The sequence below is a fragment of the Sinocyclocheilus grahami genome, unplaced genomic scaffold (genome assembly GCF_001515645.1).
Source record: "Sinocyclocheilus grahami isolate Dianchi unplaced genomic scaffold, SAMN03320097.WGS_v1.1 scaffold69.1, whole genome shotgun sequence".
Classification (NCBI taxonomy): Eukaryota; Metazoa; Chordata; class Actinopteri; order Cypriniformes; family Cyprinidae; genus Sinocyclocheilus; species Sinocyclocheilus grahami.
Window position 1 is genome coordinate 791,694 of NW_015505248.1, and position 21,550 is coordinate 813,243.

Consider the following 21,550-nt stretch of genomic DNA (forward strand, 5'->3'; position numbering starts at 1 on the left):
TATGCAGTGTGATGGCCAACCAGTCACATTTCATTGCTAGTCTAACAGTTTTGCTGTCCTATAATTTAAAATGATTTTATTAGGTATCGAAGTACAAGCAAACTGGCTAACTGGATTCAATACAATTCACCACAAAATCATAGTCAAAAACTGTAAAAAAAAATATATATATATATATATATTTATTTTTTTTAAAACAGCAAACTTTTAACATTAATGCTTCTTACAAAAAAAAAAAAAACTATTTTGTAACGGTTTTCTTTCTCTATATTTTTTAAAACATTAACATTTTAAAGAGAAGTGTGGAAAAGCACACAGTAGAGCATGGCACCAGCAATGCCAAGATCATGGGTTTGATTCCCAGCAAACTGAACCCTAACCTAATAAAAATGTACGCCTTCAATGCAGTGCAGGTTTCTTCAGATAAAAGCAACTGCCAAATGCATTGAACATGATTAAACATCATTTTTTCTATGCACAGTAAACAGTATATCAGTGTCTACACTTTGCTGGCATGTTCAAGACTCTTAAATGAGAAAAAGTAACAACATTTCAAGATAAACATCAAAGGTAACCAGTATTCCAACAACTTTTTAAACCTTTTTAAAATTAAAATGGGTCAAATTGACCCGCACTATAATATAAGACTCTGGCAAGGTGCTTTGTTCAAATGTTCCCTACAAAGATAAAAAATTCATAGACAGTTTGTCATTTTGTCAACAACAAAAGTTTAATATACATGGAAAAACATAAATATGTCCCAAAATGTGTTTTGTCAAATATAGCTCTGACATCTTAAACCAAACGGATTAACTTGACTAAAAGAAACTGCTTGAATTCATTTAGGAATACATTTTTGTTTAAATAAACATGAATGTCAAACATTTTCCAGAATGCTGTTAAGTTATGGCCTGAAGTTAAATAACGGACTGCTCACTGGAATCTGAATGATTTCACTTGTGAAGGGAGTTTTTTAGCTAAAGCTTTAAAAGCTATACACACAGTGTCAGTAAACCAATCACATGACTTCATTCAAAGCTACGGGATGAGTGTGACTGGCCTTATTTTCTTCCATCTAGTCCATTTCTGCCGTATCAAGCTCTGTGAGGAATTTCTGGCATTTAGAGATGAGGACATTAATGGCCTCAGTAACCAGGACATCAGGAGGAAGGATCCCCGTAGACTCAACTGAGACTAAAAAATCAACACAGAAGGAAGATTTGACAATGCATCAGGCAAATCATCAAACAAACCCAACTCAATGCTTTTAGTTGTAAACGTACATATGAAATAATCCCACACTCTGCCCAGTTTCACCAAGTTCTTCAAGTCATCATGCCGGAGAACTTCTCTGCTGCATGCGTCTAAACGACTGTCGACAACTTTAGCCACCTTCCTTGCTGAAATTTATAATTATTAGATTATACCACAACAACAAAAGTACCAAATATCAAGACTACATGTGAATAAAGCGAAACAGTCCTACCGTTCACGTTCTGTATCTCAATGACTCCTGGTGAGAAGCAGCGCTTTAACCTCTCTGCTTGTTCTCCCTCAATGGTCTGTAATATTGTGATTTCAGGAAGAAGTCTGTAGCTTGCAGTGGCCACAGGAGAAAACTTGGCATGATCCTTGCCTGTGAGGTGCAAAGAAACTTTGCAGTTAATCACAAAGTTTATAAATATACAGGAAACTGGGGACTGGATGTTGGAGTTATATGATAACTAAACCTGAATTAAAGAAAAATACATATGCTTCAATGGAAATGAAATTGGTCAGGAGCCTCTTATATTACTTACCTATTCCTTTGACACAGTGCATGACTATATCAAGTTCCTGCACTGGTCAAAGTTGTGCCAGGAGAATGTCCCCATGCACAGGACCAATCTTGGCATCTGCAAACACATCGGCCTGGTTTCCAATTGGGAGCCATTTTGTGTCACCCGAGTAGACTGAAACCAAACACAAGAGTTTAGTGACGTACTGTAAACAGGACAGTGATAAACAAAAAGATTTGTCATGGTTAGCAAATAATATGCATGTAAATTCTGCCGTTATTTACACATTCTCACTTTGTTCCAAACTTGTACTTTTTTCCTTGGAACACAAAATTAGCTAGGCAGATGTTAGGCAGTCTAGGTCACCTTACCTTTTATTTTCATTGAATCTTTTTTCCACACAAGGAAAGTGAATGGTGACTGAAACTTTCATTCTGCCTTACATCTTTTGTGTTGCACATAGGGCTGCACAAATAATCTAAACAAAACCGATTAAATCATGATATGGTTTAGTGTGTTTATCAAACTGCAAAAGCTGTGATTTAATTCAATAAATACATGTGCTGTGTGTTTCAGAGAGAAGTGCAGCACTGTGTTCATTTACACGCAAGCAGCTTCTGATCCGGCATTTGAGTTCTGAGTTTGGGTCTCTTATAACATTTGGGAACACAATATAGGCCAACCAACTTCCCAAACTTGTAATGAGAAGTAGTTATAAACAGGTTGTTGTCACCAAAGAGAAGTTTAAATGGCTCCCCGTGTTTTTTGTTTTTTTTGCACAATAGTTTAACATTTGAAAATAAAGTAAGATATAAACTGTACTGTACAATAAAAGTTGTACTGTTTTAATACAAATTAAATAGTTGTACTGTAAAATAAAAGTATTATTATATTATTACTTATTATTTATTGTTTATTAATAATTATTATTTTTCATTATTTGGCCAAATTGTGCTGCCGTACAAACAAGCACATCAAACCTGGAGCTTTTCTCTTTTTTTGCATTTACATCACAATCGCTTTTTTAAAACATTTAAATAACTTTCCTAAGGCACAGCAGCTAAAAATATTATTCTAAGGATCAGAGAGAGGGTGGATAATTGATCATCAAAAAAGCTAAATGACAATTATGAAGTAAACTTAAATTTTTAATTTTTGCATCTAAAAAAAAAAGCTTAATTAAATGAAGTAAACCATATTTTTACTCACCCATGTGATTGAGATATAACTCCTTGGGATCTGAAGAGTCTTTAGGGGCTTTTAATTTCCTGGATAATCTGTAGTATGGACCTGTATATACAGTAAATAGTGGTTTTATATGTAGCTTACCGGAATACCCTCTAATAAACAATAATAAACGTGATCATATAAATCTAATAAACAACAATCACTGCAGTTTGAAGTACGGAGAAACCTGCTTGACATGTGCAACGTTATATTATTAAATAAGGGTTACTTAAATTAACAATGAAACAGCCTATGTCGACATAAACACAGTGAATATTATATAAATATATAACTTACATTTTTTACGCCAAATTCACCCAATATCACGAATTTCATCCACGTTGCTCATAGGCGCCGCCATCTTTGTTGTCATGTCATTTTCCTCTTGCGCCGGTAGAGGGTAGAAAACTTCCATTCAGAAAGAAACTCCATTCGAAAAGAATTTCACCATTGTCATGCTTTATTTAGCAAAACAATACACACATAAGATAAAAACATAACATTAACATACATTTCAAAAATAGCCAACTATATAATACAAGCTTTAATGAAGGCTTTGCTTTGGCGTTCAGTATTTCAACTTATTGATAAACCTCTTAAACTGCTCAAAAAGGCGAATATGTCAACTATTTTTTCACCAGAGCCGTTAAAACAACGCTTTTAGGTTTTCAACGGCTCCTATTTTTACTATGACGAAAATATCATATTGTTTTTATTTTTCAAAATATTGTGTGTTGGTGCAGTTCATGGAAACGCCTAGTCGATATAGCGTTTCAAATGAATTCAGTTTTTTTTAATTAACCGTCCAATAAGTATGTGATAAGTAAGTTAAGTCAGATGCCCCTGGATCTCTGTGGTTCTGGGTGAGTCAAGTAGATCGATAGAACTATATATTATATATATATATATATTAATGTGTGTGTGTGTGTATATATATATATATGCATACACATACATATTTATAAATTTTTATATTTATTTTTTTAGCCATTAATTTATTCGTTCCTTTGGGGACTTTTATTCTATCCTCATTACACTGAGTCACTGGAGTATTTCGCGCACACCGTGAAGGTGCACAAGTAGATTGAAGTGTTTCTAAACTTGTACATAAAAATTAACTCTTTGTTATTCATCGTGAATGAAGTCGTCCAACCAATCCAGAGAGAGCAGACAGGTAATCGTAGTTGCTCTCTTGCAGTTGTTTTAAGGGCTTCAGTCTTTGCGTGCACTATGGACGGAACTGTGGAGGAGGGATCCACGCGTGGGTTCTTTCGGACAGACGCTTCCCTGAGCGGAGGGGATGAGAGCCGTGACACCGACCACAGCCAGAGAACTCATGAACAACATCCTGACGACGAGGTACAACACTAAATAAGAAAATTAGTCGAGTTTTTATTTCAAAATTACTTGCGCTTGTAGGCTATAAAAGTTGTTTTATCGCATATAAGAATCAATCACCTAATAAATATGTTTGTGTGTGTTTTATATGTAAATAAAATATACGTATATTAATACTAGTACTTATATACTTAAACTTACTTATTTGTAAGTTGTATATGAGCGTTTAAATGAGGAATATGAGGTAAAATGAATAATTATGTATAAATGTAGTATATTGTATACACGTATGTTTTTTGAAAACGTGGATCTTTATACACATACATATGTGTGTGTGTGTATGTGTGTGTGTGTGTGTGTGTGTGTGTGTGTGTGTGTATATATATATATAAATTGTATGTTTTAAAATTAATTTATTTTAATTTAATGTTTGTTTAATGTTTAATTAATGTTTGTTTTGTTTAAAGCGCTCTTTGCCTCTTAGGGATTTTTATCCCTATATTCGCTGTGCCCTCTGCAATGGATTTTTCATTGATGCCACCACCATCACAGAGTGTCTTCACACTTGTAAGTCTGTATTTCCCACCGGTGTAGTGGTATAAATCGAATTTTTCTTTTCATATTTTCATATAATCTGTGATCTTTACAGTGTTTTGAATCATGCCTGTTTATTTCCCCTTTCACAGTTTGTAAGAGCTGCATTGTCAAGCACTTTTTCTACAGCAACAGGTGTCCTAACTGCTCCATTGTTGTGCACCAGACACAGCCAATGTACAGTATCAGGTAACTTTAGTTTTATTGAAGTCTTTTTTTATTAATACTGTTTTTGTCAATTTCAACTTTAGCAAACTGGGCGTATAGGGCGTAGTGTTGTTTACCGCTTTTGGTCTGTCACTAGAGATTTAGTCTAGCTGTTATGTTTGAGACCATCCCTTGTGTCTGATTACTGCTGCCTAGCAATAACAGCCTCACATATGTCCCGGGGTCTTTAGGGATTCTTGTATGCTTTAGTGTTTAATTACTGGACATGTTTTAGCATGGGCGTCAAATTTCATCCCTTTTTCTCTATTAGACCTGACAGACAGTTACAAGACATTGTTTTCAAGATGGTGCCGTACTTGGAAGAAGGTTAGTGAGTTTATGTTGAACTCTTTCTTGATACACTTTTGTTGTCCCATTCTGTCATTTGAAATATATGTGAGAAACATAAACAACACACACTATGTTGTGTTTTTTCTTCTTCAGATGAAAGGTCGCGAATATATGCATTTTATAAACAGAGAGGGCTTGACGTTCCTAAGTCAGGTTTGTTCATGCAATCATTCAACTGAAGTTTATTCTTCGAATATATATATGTGTTGTAGTACATAGGTGATGCTGAGAAATATTAATCTATTTTGCTTATGATGCAATCTTTTTTCTTTCTTCCCCCCTCCCAGTGGCATCTCCAGCTACATACCCAGTGAAGCCGCCTCAGAGACAGAAGAAAGACATGCTGCCTCAGTCTGTTTTTACCATTCCCTCAGAGCTAGATGTGTCTCTGATGTTGGAGTTTGTGGGGTCAGTAATGTTCATTTGTGATTCTGCGTATATCACTGATGTCATTCAGGTTCTAGAGCTTTCAGCTGACTTTATGTAAATGTAATGTCTTTTGATATATAAAAAAAAAGCAAAGACAGGTTTCATTTTTGCAATAACACGCACCATGAATCATTCAGAAAGGCCCGCAACATGCGTTAAGTAAAAAGGGTAAATTTTGATTTTGTTGAATTTAAGTTTTCTGAATGCCAGACAGGTTATTTTGTGTATCATCACTAGATAGAGCTAAACAGTCAAAAATCAAAAGATTTTCAACGTTTTTCATTGAAAGGCCTCCCATTGTCCAACACAGTATTCAAAGCCCCTCCTGAGAACCACTTGCCATGTGCTCTGATTTTGCACAATTGTAAAAGCCCGCCTATTATTTATAAATTATTTGATTTATTACACAAAATATGTAATCTGTAAATGTTTAATCTAATCTTTATTTTTACATATCTTTGATTTACAGAGTTGAAGAGGGTATTGAGAACTATAAGGTAATATTCATATTTTGTCAGTATTGCAATATTGATATTTTTGTACTTTGTTTATTTGTGTACTCACAAAAAATAATGTACTTTATATTAAGGAAACACATTGCAGTATTATTTATGCTTAATATAAACACTTTAATCATTGTGTAGAATTGAGCTGAAATTGTGCTGTAGGCCTGGCTGATTTTCCTTTTTTAATATCCTGATTATATTTTCTCACTCAAGCCCCTTGAGAGGAAGTATGTGCGTGTGTCAGGGGAAGCCACTGTCCGTCATGTGGAGCTTTTTATCAGGAGGAAGATGGAACTGAGTCAAAACTGCAAGGTGAAATACAGATTTCCCCCCCCCCCCTTTATCTTTAATATCACCCGCAGTGTATTTTGAATCCTAAACCACACTCTGTATCAGGGTAAGTTCTTGGTCTTAAACAGCTTGTTTTCATTAAACCAGACGCATAAATCCTGCCTCAGATGGTCAGCAATGTCAGAGGTGGGAAAGAAATGTGGGGTGAGCAGCGCACCCCCCAGCTGTGTCAGTCACTCAATAATTCATACTGACGGGACGGGCAGAATGAATCAGACGCCACCCTTCACATCAGAGCAAAGATATGCTGAGTCATTTGATGCAGAATTGTTCTTTTTTCACTCCTTAGTGGACTAAATTCAGCAAAATCGCTAGTCCTCTTTAGGTTTCCACAATGAGGTTATCATGTAAAAGTGTGATTAAATAAATTATGTTATTAGGATGTTCCCTTTCCCTCTCAAAGTTTCAGTGACTCTGTCATACTTCACAATCCTGCCACATTGCTGTTTAATTAGTTTCCCCTTAATCCCAATTCTTAATAAGGATTTGAGTCCTTGAAAAGATCCACAGCTCAGTCGAGCATAGAAATTACTGTCTGTGGTTGTGAATAACAGAAATTATGTTTGAAAAGAAAATCTAGTGCTGTTTTTTATATATATATATATATATATATATATATATATATATATTTCAGCTGTCACTTCTGCAGACTTTCACGGACTTCTCCAATTTGAGAGCCATATTTTTAACTGGTAACTGGACACTGTTTATTTTACAGTGTCCTCGTTACATACTATATGTTGCATGTACTTACTATAGTAATTAAAGGTAAGTATGCATAATTACAAACATCTAACCCTAAACCAAACTCTAATCCTAATCTTAACCCTATAATAGGTATATGTTAGTAGTAATTAATATTACCCAATACTTAATTGTATAATTACACTGTAACAAGGACACCTTAAAATAAACTAAATAAAATAAACTTTAACACACAGATTCACAGATTCACAGAAATATACTTACGTATTTACATTATTTTCATTGTTATTTGTTTATAGTATGTATACATGTGATTTGGGGCATTTTAAAGATGTATTCTGGGTTCAATTCAAGTTTAGCTCGACTGACAGCATTTGTGGCATAATGTTGATAAATAATGTTGATTTACACTTCTCCCTCCTGTCTTGAAAACTGTGAGGCACATACAATGGAAGTGAATGAATGGTGCCAATCTGTAATGCTGACATGATATTAATGTAAAAAATGCTTATTGTATTATGTTTTATTAATGTATTTTACTGTGTAAAATTAATTTTACAATTTTGTTGCAATGGCAGCTCACTTTTAATCAGAATTAATATGCTATTATAAAATGATAAGCTTCACAATTTTGCTTTTTTGTTTGTGTAATTAACATTAATTGCAGTATTGTGATCTATAGTCACATGTAAGCAGTTAGTAATGGCTGCTTGCATGTTGTGAGGCTAACAGTCATATCTGGATTACTGACTTAAGGGTTTTTCCTGGCGTCCAGTCACTCAGTGTTGATTAGCTAAGACTGATCTGGCTCGGTGAGGAACACCTCATAGTGCCAGGGACATCTACTAGGATAGAGGTGAAAGAGGAGGCACGCAGGTTTGTGTGCCTGGCTCCAGGATAGCCCACTGTGCCCTGCTCCACATACTAGACTCTAAAAATTGTCTAATCATTTTGGGAGTACCCTGAGGCTGTATTGTATATGCATATGAAGGCTTAAAGTGTATTTCCATCTGGCATTTTAGGGTCACTGAAAAAGTCTTCTAAAAAGTTTGTACCCACTGGAATTCAACTTTTATTAGTGATGTTTGCTAATGCAAGAATCCCTATTACTTTCCTAAAGTGATCAGGCTTAAAGCATTGGTATTGATGATATGACCGATAGAAAAAGAAAAGTTACATGAACATTTACATTCTACTTCATTTGGCAGGTTGATGTTGTGTGTGGAGACCATCTTCTTGAGCAATGCCAGTCTTTGAGAGAAGTTTGTAACACCATGGGAAAAAATGCATTGCAGGTGGGTGTCTGATATAATGTACCTCTCACCTTTTTATGTTATTTCATCTATTATATTTTTTTGCAAAAAAAAAATAAAATGGCTAGAGGCACAAAGAATTGCTTAAAAGGACAATTCATCCAAAAATGTCTCAAAAACTCACCGCCATGTAGTTCCAAACCTGTATGAGTAACACAAAAGAAGGTATTTTAAAGAATGGGTAACCAAACGGTTTCTGTTCCCCATTGACTTTTTTTTACCTTACTTTGGAAGTCAGCCAGCAGCTGTTCAAAATACCTTTTTATGTTCAACAGAAGAAAAAATCTCATGCAGGTTTGGAACTACTTGAGATGACAACATTTTGGGACAAAAAATGGGAGAACTATCCTTTTAAGGATTGTTCAGTATCATTGAGATGTTTTTAGAGAGAATGAGCCTCATGTAAGCTGTTAATAAGTGTGAAAAACAGGCGCCTTAACACAGTTCCTGTCTCGCCCTTCACACAGCATTACATTAGAGCCTTAGCAGCCTCAAGTGCTGCTGTCTCTTAAAAAAAGCATTTTAAAGTAAAAAAGACAGACAGGTCTCTTTAAAGTCTCTTGCTTCGTTCTATGTGTTGTATGTGACCGCTATTTTTCGAATGACATCTGGGATAATCCATTGTGGTTAATCTGACATCAAAATGTAATTTCATTGTTATTTTCAGCAGTCATTACTCCAATCTTTAATGTCACATGATCCTTCCTAATATGCTGATTTGCTGCTCAAGAAACATTTCTTATTATTATCAGTGTTGAAAACAGTTGAGCTGCTTAATGTTTTTGTGGAAACTGATAAATTTTTTCAGGATTCTTTGAATATAAAGTTCCAAAAAAACAACATTTATTTGAAATAGAAATCATCACTGACAATGTAAAATTCTTTACGTTTACTTTTTGTCAATTTAATGAGTCCTTGCTGAATTAAAGTTTTAATTTTTTAAATTGTATTCTTGCTGACCCAGAACTTTTAAACCGTAATGTAAATGCTTACATTTCTTATTTTCCCTTTTTAGGATGGCATGCTGGTTCTGCATTTCGGACTCGTTCTACCTGCTCAGTAAAGAGGGAAGACACAGAAAGACCAACTACTGTGAAATTTGCATTGTACAATGGTTTTATTTCAAGGGCTAAACTGAATTTTATCATATAACAGTTATCCTATGCAGTGATCCTTCGTCTTCCTGGTTGCCTTCTGCTCAAAAAGATTAAGAATATGGCAGCATTCTTTGAGCAAATGCATTAAGAAACAGAGCTAATGAGCTATTTCCAAAATATACTGCGTGTTTGTTTGTTTGGATGACTGATTTTTGGTTACAATTTCCACAGCGGTGAGGGTTCTGTGAATGCTCTTTTATACATTTGCTAATAAAAACACAGAGTAAGTAATTATTTTACACCTTGTCGCTAAGAATATATTGTTTGACATATTGTTTTATTGCTTGGTTTTGTTGTGCCTCAAGTTCAGCTTACAAAAATTAAATCAGTATTGAAAGAAATAATTCACTTAAGTACCTGGGCAGTACCTAAATTAAGTATTTAATTCTGAACAGCAATGAAGATGTTTGTTTGGTTTACTGTCTTTCTCTCCTTAACTCTTCTAGGGGTGTTTAAGTGTTTCTGGTTGTCTTTGTTCATTTTAGATTGAAATCTTTATGTATGGTTTGAGTCATATTGTGTTATTACGAGGCCTTTGGGGGGAAAGATCTTTCAAATGTTTTTTTTCATCTTTTGCAATATTGTAATTTAAGTCGTCTTCATTTTTAAAACAGCTTTACAACAAGATGTTAAAATGCGCATAGCTAGATACTCATTTCATATAAATACTATGCATCCCTTTTCATTTAGTCATCTTTTTAGTTTTGGGAAATATTTTATGACACTGATGTTCTGTTTGTGTGCTGCTGATTTCAAATTGAGACACTCTTATTTACACACAAATTATTAGTTTAGCCTAAATGTTAGGAAGCATATTTCACCTCATATGTATTAGAGTCTAGTCACCTGTATGGGACTCTTTGTTAAAGCCATTATCACAAAAACTCTGGAGTGTCTGAGGTTCAGTCTAAGAGGGAGAGAGATAATGCTTGCTGCAGGACTATTAAAAATAACTAATGAAGGCAAAACGTTGATTAAAAATGGTGAAAACCAGCCAGAGCACATAAAACATGCTTTCCTTTATATATTAATATAAATACAAAATAAATGCAAATACATAATATATAATATAAATATAAAATAAGTAAAAAAACAAAAAACCTGAAGGGGGATTTCTCAAGAATAATACATTATTGTTTAAATAAAATATGTCTACCTAGATACAGATATACAGATATACAGATATACAGACAGACAGACAGACAGATAGATAGATAGATAAACAGATAGACAGATAGATAGATAGATAGATAGAAATGGAACTTTTTTCTCTCTTTTCCTTCTTTAAATAAATATTTTTATTTTTATTATTAAATTGAGTTATATTTTCATACATGCTTAACTCCAAAATGATATGTCATTTTTATGTTTCTACCTGATAACCTGCGACCTCGGCATTGTGTGCATCTTCCATCTCGCGGATCTGTCGTTCAAGTGACTCATTTGTTCCTTGCAAGGTTTCGATTTCAATGGTTCTGGACTGTAGTTGTCGCCTGTAGTCGTTGATCTCCTCTCTTGTGGCTCTCATGGCCTCGTTGGTTCTAGTGGCCTGTTCGTTGAGGCTGGTGAACTTTGATTTGTACCATTCCTCGGCAGACTGAAGGTTCTTAGACGCGAGGGTTTCATACTGCCCACGGATCTCTTTGAGGGCCGAGGTCAGATCCGGCTTGGATAACTCTACTTCCACAGATATCTGGGCTGCCTGGATCATACTAGTCAACTCCGTCACCTCTTCATCATGCACTTTCCTCATAAAATTGATCTCGTCCAAGAGGGACTCGACCTTTCTCTCCAGGTCCACGCGCACCATGGTGGCATCCTCCACATCTTTCTTGTAGGATCTGAGCGTCAGCTCTGCCTCCTCGCGCGCTCGGATCTCATCCTCAAACTTGCCTCGGAGTTTCTGCGAGTCTTCGTCGATATTATCTCGTTCAATGAGAATGTGAGATTTTTCATTGTTCAACTCGTCCACCTGGGCTCGCAGATCCCGGATCTCTTGCTGACAGAGGCCAGCGAGTCTGGACGGCTCGTTCTGCCAAAAAATACATTTATTTTGGTATTTGAGAAAAAATAATAAAAAATAGGCTACATTGTGCGGCTTCTGTGAGCTGTCCTTTAGTGTTACAATTAGAGAAGTAGTTTCTTAAGGGGTATCTAAAAATATGTATCATAAACCTGGTACTTTGTAATTGGTTTAATTAAAGGGGTCATATGATGCTGCTAAAAAGAACAGTATTTGGTGTAATGAAATGTGTTTATGCGGTTTAAGGTTAAAAAACACATTATTTTCCACATACTGTACATTATTGTTTCTCCTCTATGCCCCGCCTTTCTGAAACGCGTCGATTTTTACAAAGCTCATCGGTCTGAAAAAGCGAGGTGTGCTGTGATTGGCCAGCTATCCAGTGCGTTGTGATTGGCCGAATACCTCAAGCGTGTGACGGAAATGTTACGCACCTCACCATACTGTGATGCCCTGTCCGGCTGGAGCGATGATTCAAAAACATGAAAACCCATTATAAACGAGGCATTCGTTGCATCCAGTGGGGACATAATTATGGATTATATTGACTTGCTTACTTACTGTCTTTTTACGCGTTGCGTTGCATCGCGCCGCGTAAACATAAAACCATGTCTGCATTTGTGATCGGAGAAATGACAAACAACAAGCCCTACACTACACTGCCCAAAAACTCACTTTAAATATATAAATATAAAAACTCTTTAAATATAAAATGCGTACTTACAGTCTGTGAGCCAGAACAGCCGGCATTGGAGTCTACTCTTCCAGGATCAGGAAACTCCTCCATAAAATGTGCTGCACACATCTGAATATTTGGGTTGAAGTGTTCTGGAACAGTGTTGTAAATACAACTTAACCACTGATTTCTAGTCGTGTCCATTTTTGGAAGGCCAAACAAAGTAGTTTCGCTTTCACAACGAAACACAGCGTCACACACCGCAGCCTACAGTGAGCCGAGGCCGGGGGCTAGTGTGAGGAACGGTGGAAGGGTTAGAGTGAGCAGAGGTGGCGGGCTTGAGAACAGCACGACCGACAGATCTTCTTTATGCACCAAGAGCTTGTAACACTCCAAAGAGAAAGGAAAAATTAAAATCGCATCATATGACCCCTTTAAACATTGTTTCAGGCAGCTTTCTGTATTGTGTGTTATGGCTGTTTATCTTTGATACAGGAAATACTGTTACACTGACATAAAATGATTATAAGTGTAGCTTTAGAATAGATGTAATGATCATGAACATTTTGAGATTCTGTTTAAAATAGTTTTAATGTGTCTGGTCCTTTGTTGTTAAGGTTTGCATATCACCTACAGGGCTATTTTGCAACAATTAAATGTGGTGGAAATTTAACCTCTGAGATACTAAACCAGTGCTGTGTATATTCAAATTCACTGTGTTCTGCCATCTGCCTGTGCTGCATATTAAACATTGTTTCAGGCAGCTTTCTGTATTGTGTGTTATGGCTGTTTATCTTTGATACAGGAAATACTGTTACACTGAAATAAAATGATTATAAGTGTAGCTTTAGAATAGATGTAATGATCATGAACATTTTGAGATTCTATTTAAAATAGTTTGAATGTGTCTGGTCCTTTGTTGTTAAGGTTTGCATATCACCTACAGGGCTATTTTGCAACAATTAAATGTGGTGGAAATTTAACCTCTGAGATACTAAACCAGTGCTGTGTATATTCAAATTCACTGTGTTCTGCCATCTGCCTGTGCTGCATAAAAAAAAAATCTCTTTTAAGTTTTTGCTTTCTTTCTCAGACCTATACTGGTTAAAGATGACAACCTCTTGGAGTGATCGGCTCCAGAATTATGCAGACCTTCCTGCCAACATGGACGGTTCATCCGTGAAGAAGTACAGAAGAGAGGTGCAACAGAGGTATTAATACATTTCACTAATGCTTTCAGCTTTGAAGGCCATTGCCATTAATTTGGTTAAATCAAATCATGTACTCTCTTGGTAACGTGAAAACAAATTAATTGTTAAATAACCTACATATAAACAAAACGAAACATGTAAATGCCTACTTGGTATATATATATTTCTAGTAGCAACGGTTGGAGACAATTACTTTAAATGACCTGGTCTCTACTCCAGTTAAGATTATGGTCAATAATGAAGACATATTCTCATTGAGATATTTACATTTTATGTGCACAATGCTTTTGAGGACATAGAACAAATAACTTTAAGACTCCAAAAGGAATTGTAGACTTGTAATTGTCTTTTTTTATTTAAAATTAAATATGGCGTGTAGCATGTTTACTTTTCCATGCCATCATGTTGTTCTGTGGATGCACCTGTTTATACGTCTGTTTGTCTGAAAATGTCAGCTTGCATGTGATTTAAGCAAAGGTTGTGTATTGTAAGCTTTTTGCTCAATCAAAAGAATTAATTGTTTTCTCACTGTGCCCAACTTTTGAATATTTTCAATTATTAAATAAAAAATTACCTTTTAAATGATCATTGTAACAGTGTATCTGCACATTATGATACTCATATCCAATGTTTAATCAAAAGGAATTGTAGACTTGTAATTGTCTTTTTTTATTTAAAATTAAATATGGCGTGTAGCATGTTTACTTTTCCATGCCATCATGTTGTTCTGTGGATGCACCTGTTTATACGTCTGTTTGTCTGAAAATGTCAGCTTGCATGTGATTTAAGCAAAGGTTGTGTATTGTAAGCTTTTTGCTCAATCAAAATAATTAATTGTTTTCTCACTGTGCCCAACTTTTGAATATTTTCAATTATTAAATAAAAAATTACCTTTTAAATGATCATTGTAACAGTGTATCTGCACATTATGATACTCATATCCAATGTTTAATATGCTATATTTACTCATGCCTTTTGGCAGGTTAATTTGGCCTGTCAGCATAATACTTGCAAGTTCCTAAAATGCTGTGTTTTTCATGGCAAACAGTCATTTCATAATCCTTATTTACATGCAGGCTATGCTGTAAATTTGTTGACTTATCATAGTTTTCTGCAGAAAAACTATCATTGCAGTCACAAAGTGCAATATAAAAAGTAAATCCAATGATAAGAAGACCTGAAATGTCCTGAAAAGTTTACTAGACACAGTTCTTCATGTAGTGGCATTAGCTGATGTGTACTGATGTAATATATAGTCCATGTATTCCTTTATTACAAAGCTTACCACAGGAACTGGCCCACTGTCATCCTTCTATGAGGTATGTTGTTGACCTGCAGTGCTGACTGATCATCTGTTTGATAATTGATGTTTTTTTCTCCCATGTGCTCATCAATGCTTTTGCACTGTGCTGTGACCGTATGTAGGTGTCCATAGGAAGACCTGTGATGGGATTTGAATCTGTGAGATCATTCCTTCATTCTCCCTTCCCCCAGCTATATCTCCTTCCTTCATGCTCTTAACGCATCATTTAACAGCTCATTTGTTCCTAGTGTAAATTCAGCTACATTTTTAATGTTTCACTGCAAATGTATAGATGGATAAAGATATACCAGCATCAGGTGAATTAAAAGAAAAATAATTGTTTTAACATCATTTGGAAAATAACTGACCAAAGCACAATTTTAAATAATGTGAAATACAATAACAGATGTATAAATTTAACTTAAAAATACTAACTTTAAAATAGCAAGGTTTTTACTTTTTATCCCTTAACTGACAATTAAAAGTCTCAAAGGTGTCCAAATGCAAGTATTTGTATTTAAGGGTGTATTTTGGTTGGCTAATAATAATTATGATCAATCATAACCTTTCATATAGCGCTGTTATTTTTCATGTATCAGTTAATTTCATAGAGAAATTGATATTAACAGAGGGGTGTTATTTTCATCAGAAAATTATGTTTTTCTGGTTTGTAAAACAGATGTGTTCAGCAGACTATGATTTTTTTTAGATTTGTATTTTATTGTGCAGCATTCTGCTGAAAAACTTGATTTAACTGGAAATCAAGGAATTTTACCGTGCCATTTGCTCCACCTCATACTTTGCTGCTGTTGGCCGAAATAGTAATAGATATAATTTAACCAAATGTATTAATTCTGAATTATTGCTTTCACAGGTCACAATACGTCAGTGTAACTCATTATCTACATTAACATAAACTCCCATAGAGCTGAACAGCTCATGGCTTGTGCTGAAGGCAATGGAATAATACAGTCTGCTGAATTTAACACAGTTTGCAACTGAAAGCATATTAAATATCAATGACATTTGTCTTAAATTGCCTCTGTTTTTATCTCTGCAGAGTTTTTGTCAATAGAAGTTTGGCAATGGAGAAGATAAAATGCTTTGGCTTTGATATGGACTACACTCTAGCAGGTAAGATGAAGTACTACTCTCTCTCTATGAGCTGCCTCTGAAACAGAAGAGGCCCGCATGGTGCCTTGTTTTGCAGTGTCATTTATGAAGTAAGTTCAAAAGAATTGTAACGCATTGTGAAATGGTAACACCATAGCATGGTACTGTAAGGTAATCCTTGGTCTCATGTATTTGGTGGTGTCATGGCTCTGTAAATAGCACCCCTGTCTTCAGCTGGCTCATGTCAGGCACATGATTTTTTTGCGCTTAAAGCTCTGAACAAGATGAATGGGTGCATTGACATCCATGATATAAAATGTGGTCCTTTTGATTGGTCATTTTCCTGTTTATGGATCTGTGATGATAATTTTCACAGGAAAAGGTTTGAAGTTCTACTGCCAGCACACAGCCTAATATTAACCCCAAATATGAGCTGCTTAGACTGCTAGATCAATGTGCATGTGCTGTGTAACTCCCTTCTGCACTCTTAAAAATAAAGGTGCTTCACGATGCCATAGAAGAACCTTTTTGTCTAAATGGTTCCATAAAGAACCTTTAAAATCTGAAGAACCTTTCTGTTTCACAAAAGGTTCTTTGTGGTGAAAGAAGGTTCTTCAGATTACAAAAAGGTAAGAAAGAGATGGTTCTTTAAAGAACCTTTGACTGAATGGTTCTTTGTGGAACCAAAAATGGTTCTTCTATGGCATCGCTTGAAGAACCTTTTGAAGCACCTTTATTTTTAAGAGTGTAATTGCAGAGCAGTGAATTTGCTTACCGTGGCGAATATTACAGCAGAGAAAAGTAAAGAGTGCACATCAATTTTGACTGCATTTAGTTTACTATGATCATGAGGTCAACTCAGTTTCAGCAATGTTGACATTTCCTTCCTCTCTTTCAAGCAGAGGTCTGTCATATCTTTGTGGAAATGTTCATTCAGCTGATCTGGCTAATTTTGTTTTGAGGTCCAATGGGTTTCTTGCAACATAATAATACAGTGTTTTGTGCCTATACAGGTCCTGTTCACTTAAACCTTTTTGCTTCTAAAGAAATTAAATCAGTGCAGCTCTGGTTTATTAGGCTCCTTGTGGGGGTTAATTCGAGGAATCATTCAATAGAATATATAAGATTAAAATGGGGAAAAGAGATTGGCAATTCCTTGTGACCTGATCAATGGAATAAAATATGTACTATCCCACATACCTCAACAAGCTCAAGAATGTGGTGTGAGTTTTGTTGGAAAAATCTGACTCGCTTTTTTATCACACCAAGAATGAAGGAATTAGAAACGAGAACTTCGCACCCATGCTGGAGGAACTGTGGGGTAGAAAAAGCCCATCAGACACATCTATTTTGGCAATGTCTAAAGGTGAATAGTTTTTGGGAGGTTGTATGGCCTACTATTAATAGTATTTTCACTCTACATATGCCAAAATCATTTCATGTTTTATATTTGGGAGGTATTCCAGATGAGGTTGGAAAAGATGACAAATATTTATTACAATTTTTACTGGCAACAAGTAAAAAGGCGATACCCACCTACAAGAGAAGACCGTTTCCAAATGGTAACAGAGGTTAGAGAAATTAAAAGACTCACATATAGCCTAAACTTCAGCTGCAAATGTAAATCTTTGAAAACAAATGGAGGAAATGGTTATCAAGTTCCTTTGTGGTTTAGATGATTGCATTTGTAAGTGTATGTAAATGTTTACTGATATAATGTACTGGCGAGATGACTAAAAGTTTATATGTAATATATGGCAGCATTTGTTATTCTTAAAAGTTTATACAGGTGCATCTCAATAAATTAGAATGTCGTGGAAAAGTTCATTTATTTCAGTAATTCAACTCAAATTGTGAAACTCATGTATTAAATAAATTCAATGCACACAGACTGAAGTAGTTTAAGTATAGCACTCTGTGAACAGCCAGCTTCTTTGGCAATGAATGTTTGTGGGTTACCCTCCTTGTGAAGGGTGTCAATGATTGTCTTCTGGACAACTGTCTGATCAGCAGTCTTCCCCATGATTGTGTAGCTTAGTGAACCAAACTGAGAGACCATTTTGAAGGCTCAGGAAACCTTTGCAGGTGTTTTGAGTTGATTAGCTGATTGGCATGTCACCATATTCTAATTTGTTGAGAGGGATTTTGTTAAATGTGAGCCCAAATCATCACAATTAAAAGAACCAAAGACTTAAACTACTTCAGTCTGTGTGCATTGAATTTATTTAATACACGAGTTTCACAATTTGAGTTGAATTACTGAAATAAATGAACTTTTGCACGACATTTTAATTTAGTGAGATGCACCTGTATGTAATGTATGGCAACCTTTGTTATACCTTTTTTTTCTCTCTCTCTTTTTCTGTAATGTAAGGTTCTGTTCTCAACATAAAAACTGTATTATATAAAAGTATTATATATAAATATAATTACATAAATGCCTACATTTTTGAACGGTAGTGTATATGATAAAATTTTCATCACCATGTTTTCCCCACATTCATGCATTATATCAGATATCCTTGACTGTGTTTTCTTCTCTGTTAATAGTGTATAAGTCTCCAGAGTATGAATCTCTTGGCTTTGATCTGACTGTGGAAAGACTGGTTTCCATTGGTTACCCACAAGAGCTGCTAAACTTTGTCTATGACCCTGCTTTTCCCACAAGGTGATTTGAAAGATAATTTTCTAACATGCCTTTTCTAACTGTATTTTGACTACATATTTTGATTCACGCAAATTTTGAATATCTTTCAGAGGCTTGGTGTTTGATACAATGTATGGAAACCTGCTGAAAGTAGATGCGTATGGAAACATCCTTGTGTGCGCTCATGGTTTTAACTTCATGCGTGGGTGAGTCTACACTCATAATTTAAGAGCAACTGATGCCCTGGCTAGAGCTCACTTTGTTTGTGTGTTTATTCCTCTCCCTTAAAAGCTTAATTTATAGTTTTTATTTTAACCTAGTAAAGCAAAAATGTAATTAAAAAAACTATATGGAAGAACATGCACTGGTGAATCATTAACAATAAGACAAGAATGGTGCATTAAGAAGTAAATAGTGTCACTTTTGATTTTATCTAGATGTTACGGGGTTAGTCACACCTCCAGCAAATGTTTTTTTTATAATTGTATTTTTTTAGTCCAGAGATAAGAGAACTGTACCCAAATAAGTTCATTCAGCGTGGAGATACAGAGCGATTCTACATCCTCAACACACTTTTCAACCTCCCAGGTTAAAATCTTCTATCAGCTAATATCAAAAACCTAAAGAATATATACGTAGAATCTATAGTCCATGTTTAAGTTAACATAGTTTGTTTTTGCGCTTTATTAGAGACATACCTCTTTGCCTGCCTGGTTGACTTCTTCACTAGTTGCTCCAGATATGCAAGGTTTGTTTTTGTGCCCTCATTTTAACGCTTCTGTAGCTACTCTGGCATTTTATATGACCTTTTCATTTTTGCCTCCACAGTTGTGAGACTGGCTTTAAAGATGGAGATCTTTTCATGTCCTTCAAGAGCATGTTTCAGGATGTCAGAGATGCTGTGGATTGGGTCCATTTCAAGGTAAATGCTATTTTTAAGTGCTAAAATAATGTTGTTGTTGTTTTTTGTTTTTTTTTAAAGAAACACCCTTTTTGGACTTAGTATAAATTTCATACTATGGATAACTTCTTCTGTGTGACATTTCAGGGCTCACTAAAAGAGAAAACGGTTGAAAATATGGAGAAATATGTGGTGAAGGATGTAAGTAAACCAGATTATTGAACAGCTTCTTGCTGACCAGCATTTTTGTTACCTTATTTCACTTTGTATGTTTATTCATAATGAATTTTAAAGACATAATTCGTTTTTTTGTGTATTTCCATAACTTTTGTCATCTTTTTCTAGGCCAAATTACCGTTGCTTCTAAGCCGAATGAACGAAGTTGACAAAGTGTTCCTTGTTACCAACAGTGACTACAAGTACACAGATGTGAGTTATTCTAGAAGAAACGGCACAGACCAAGTCCATAACCATCGGACATTCACTATTTAAGGTCTAACAAAATCTGTTGAATTTTCATTAGAAGCAAATATAAAGTGTAATTTCCTCTCCTTTTCTCTTTCAGAAAATCATGACATACTTGTTTGATTTTCCACATGGTCCAAAAGTAAGTGATCTTCCCTATTGTTGTTCACTAGCATACCAGTGGTTTTTATTTGTCTCAGATCCTCAATGAAAATGTCTAATGACAAAATACACATTTCACATATAATTTGTGTAGAAAACATGAACCAGCGAGCTGCACTGTGTAAAAGAACACCCTGAGGATTTATTTGCCAGTTATGATGTGTCTGTATAATATCACAGTTTTCATTAAAAAGTGTTCTAACAACAGATGTTGAGAAAGGGGATATGAACAGAAAGCCAGGGAGTATCAGGGGCCATATAAGAACTAATTTTGTTGCAGTTTTATCGCATACACAAAGACAGTGTCAGACTGAATCTATTATTTCTTTATTATAGGCTGGTACGCCTCATCGGCCCTGGCAGTCCTACTTTGACGTTATTGTGGTGGATGCCAGGAAGCCAGTGTTCTTCGGGGAGGGCACAGTCCTGAGACAGGTGGACACGGTAAGATCCACTAGACTCACATGAGTAGCTTCCTGTGACAAACCCATTGATTCAGCAATATTTCTGTTCTGTAGTCCACTGGGAGACTGAAAATCGGAACATATACAGGTCCCTTGCAGCATGGCATAGTGTATTCTGGTGGTAAGATAAAAATGGATGTCGTTCTTCATATTTTATTGACTGATTTTTTTTTTATTCTAGTCTAAAATGCCTGATTGAATATGCTTTATTCTTCCCAGGTTCCTCAGACATAGTTTGTGACCTACTAGGAGCAAAAGGAAAGGACATCTTGTACATCGGTGACCACATCTTTGGAGACATCCTGAAGTCTAAGAAGCGTCAGGGCTGGAGAACGTTCCTGGTGATTCCTGAGCTGGCTCAGGAGCTGCACGTGTGGACCGACAAGAGCAGTGAGTCTGTGACAGGGTTATTACAGTTAACTAAAACCATAAGAAGCATGTTCATATCTTGAAATAAAATAAATGTTTACTGAAATAATAAATAAATTAAATATTTGAATTTGAATTCAGCTAGTTGCCAAAACTACATTTCTCATTTTCATTTAGTTGAACTAAAACTGAAATAACAATGAATAAAAAACTATATAGACATATATATATATATATATATATATATATATATATATATA

The 21,550-nt window shown here is 35.3% G+C and overlaps 4 protein-coding genes across 8 annotated transcripts in view; 2 read left to right on the plus strand and 2 right to left on the minus strand.

The window, feature by feature from the left end:
- Positions 1-765: 765 nt before the first annotated feature.
- LOC107585364 (DNA-directed RNA polymerases I and III subunit RPAC1-like) lies at positions 766-3,383 on the minus strand. 2 transcript variants are annotated; one of them, XM_016272366.1, is made up of 7 exons: positions 3,303-3,383; positions 2,988-3,068; positions 2,150-2,256; positions 1,800-1,952; positions 1,487-1,636; positions 1,284-1,400; positions 766-1,194 (listed from the first exon to the last, which is right to left on the minus strand). In XM_016272366.1, exons 4-7 carry the CDS (start codon positions 1,819-1,821, stop codon positions 1,076-1,078), a joined length of 408 nt encoding a protein of 135 aa, XP_016127852.1. In that variant the 5' UTR covers positions 1,822-1,952; positions 2,150-2,256; positions 2,988-3,068; positions 3,303-3,383; the 3' UTR covers positions 766-1,075. The 2 variants fall into 2 exon arrangements, with proteins under 2 accessions (XP_016127852.1, XP_016127851.1); XM_016272365.1 differs by lacking the exon at positions 2,150-2,256.
- A 615-nt stretch (positions 3,384-3,998) lies between these two features.
- On the plus strand, positions 3,999-10,300 carry LOC107585366 (polycomb group RING finger protein 6-like). Of its 3 annotated transcripts, XM_016272368.1 has the most exons (11): positions 3,999-4,076; positions 4,204-4,364; positions 4,811-4,910; positions 5,030-5,126; positions 5,416-5,471; positions 5,589-5,648; positions 5,783-5,903; positions 6,394-6,421; positions 6,644-6,742; positions 8,695-8,781; positions 9,815-10,300. In XM_016272368.1, exons 2-11 carry the CDS (start codon positions 4,236-4,238, stop codon positions 9,860-9,862), a joined length of 825 nt encoding a protein of 274 aa, XP_016127854.1. In that variant the 5' UTR covers positions 3,999-4,076; positions 4,204-4,235; the 3' UTR covers positions 9,863-10,300. The 3 variants fall into 3 exon arrangements, with proteins under 3 accessions (XP_016127854.1, XP_016127855.1, XP_016127853.1); XM_016272369.1 differs by having other exon boundaries at positions 4,023-4,364; positions 4,828-4,910; XM_016272367.1 differs by having other exon boundaries at positions 4,024-4,364.
- A 998-nt stretch (positions 10,301-11,298) lies between these two features.
- Positions 11,299-13,097, minus strand: LOC107585355 (alpha-internexin-like). The gene is made up of 2 exons (XM_016272358.1): positions 13,086-13,097; positions 11,299-11,988 (listed from the first exon to the last, which is right to left on the minus strand). Exons 1-2 carry the CDS (start codon positions 13,095-13,097, stop codon positions 11,320-11,322), a joined length of 681 nt encoding a protein of 226 aa, XP_016127844.1. The 3' UTR covers positions 11,299-11,319.
- Positions 13,098-13,752: 655 nt separating this feature from the next.
- The window catches only part of LOC107585323 (cytosolic purine 5'-nucleotidase), a 13,125-nt gene continuing 5,327 nt past the window's right edge, over positions 13,753-21,550 (plus strand). The window contains exons 1-14 of one of the 2 annotated variants that reach the window (XM_016272315.1): positions 13,753-13,866; positions 15,147-15,185; positions 16,230-16,303; positions 18,833-18,950; positions 19,040-19,135; positions 19,426-19,517; positions 19,620-19,677; positions 19,758-19,851; positions 19,978-20,031; positions 20,176-20,259; positions 20,396-20,437; positions 20,794-20,901; positions 20,976-21,042; positions 21,141-21,311. In XM_016272315.1, the coding sequence (XP_016127801.1) occupies positions 13,766-13,866; positions 15,147-15,185; positions 16,230-16,303; positions 18,833-18,950; positions 19,040-19,135; positions 19,426-19,517; positions 19,620-19,677; positions 19,758-19,851; positions 19,978-20,031; positions 20,176-20,259; positions 20,396-20,437; positions 20,794-20,901; positions 20,976-21,042; positions 21,141-21,311 (1,198 nt within the window). In that variant the 5' untranslated portion in view covers positions 13,753-13,765. The remainder of the gene's footprint in view (positions 13,867-15,146; positions 15,186-16,229; positions 16,304-18,832; positions 18,951-19,039; positions 19,136-19,425; positions 19,518-19,619; positions 19,678-19,757; positions 19,852-19,977; positions 20,032-20,175; positions 20,260-20,395; positions 20,438-20,793; positions 20,902-20,975; positions 21,043-21,140; positions 21,312-21,550) is intronic. The other variant, XM_016272316.1, reaches the window with a different exon arrangement.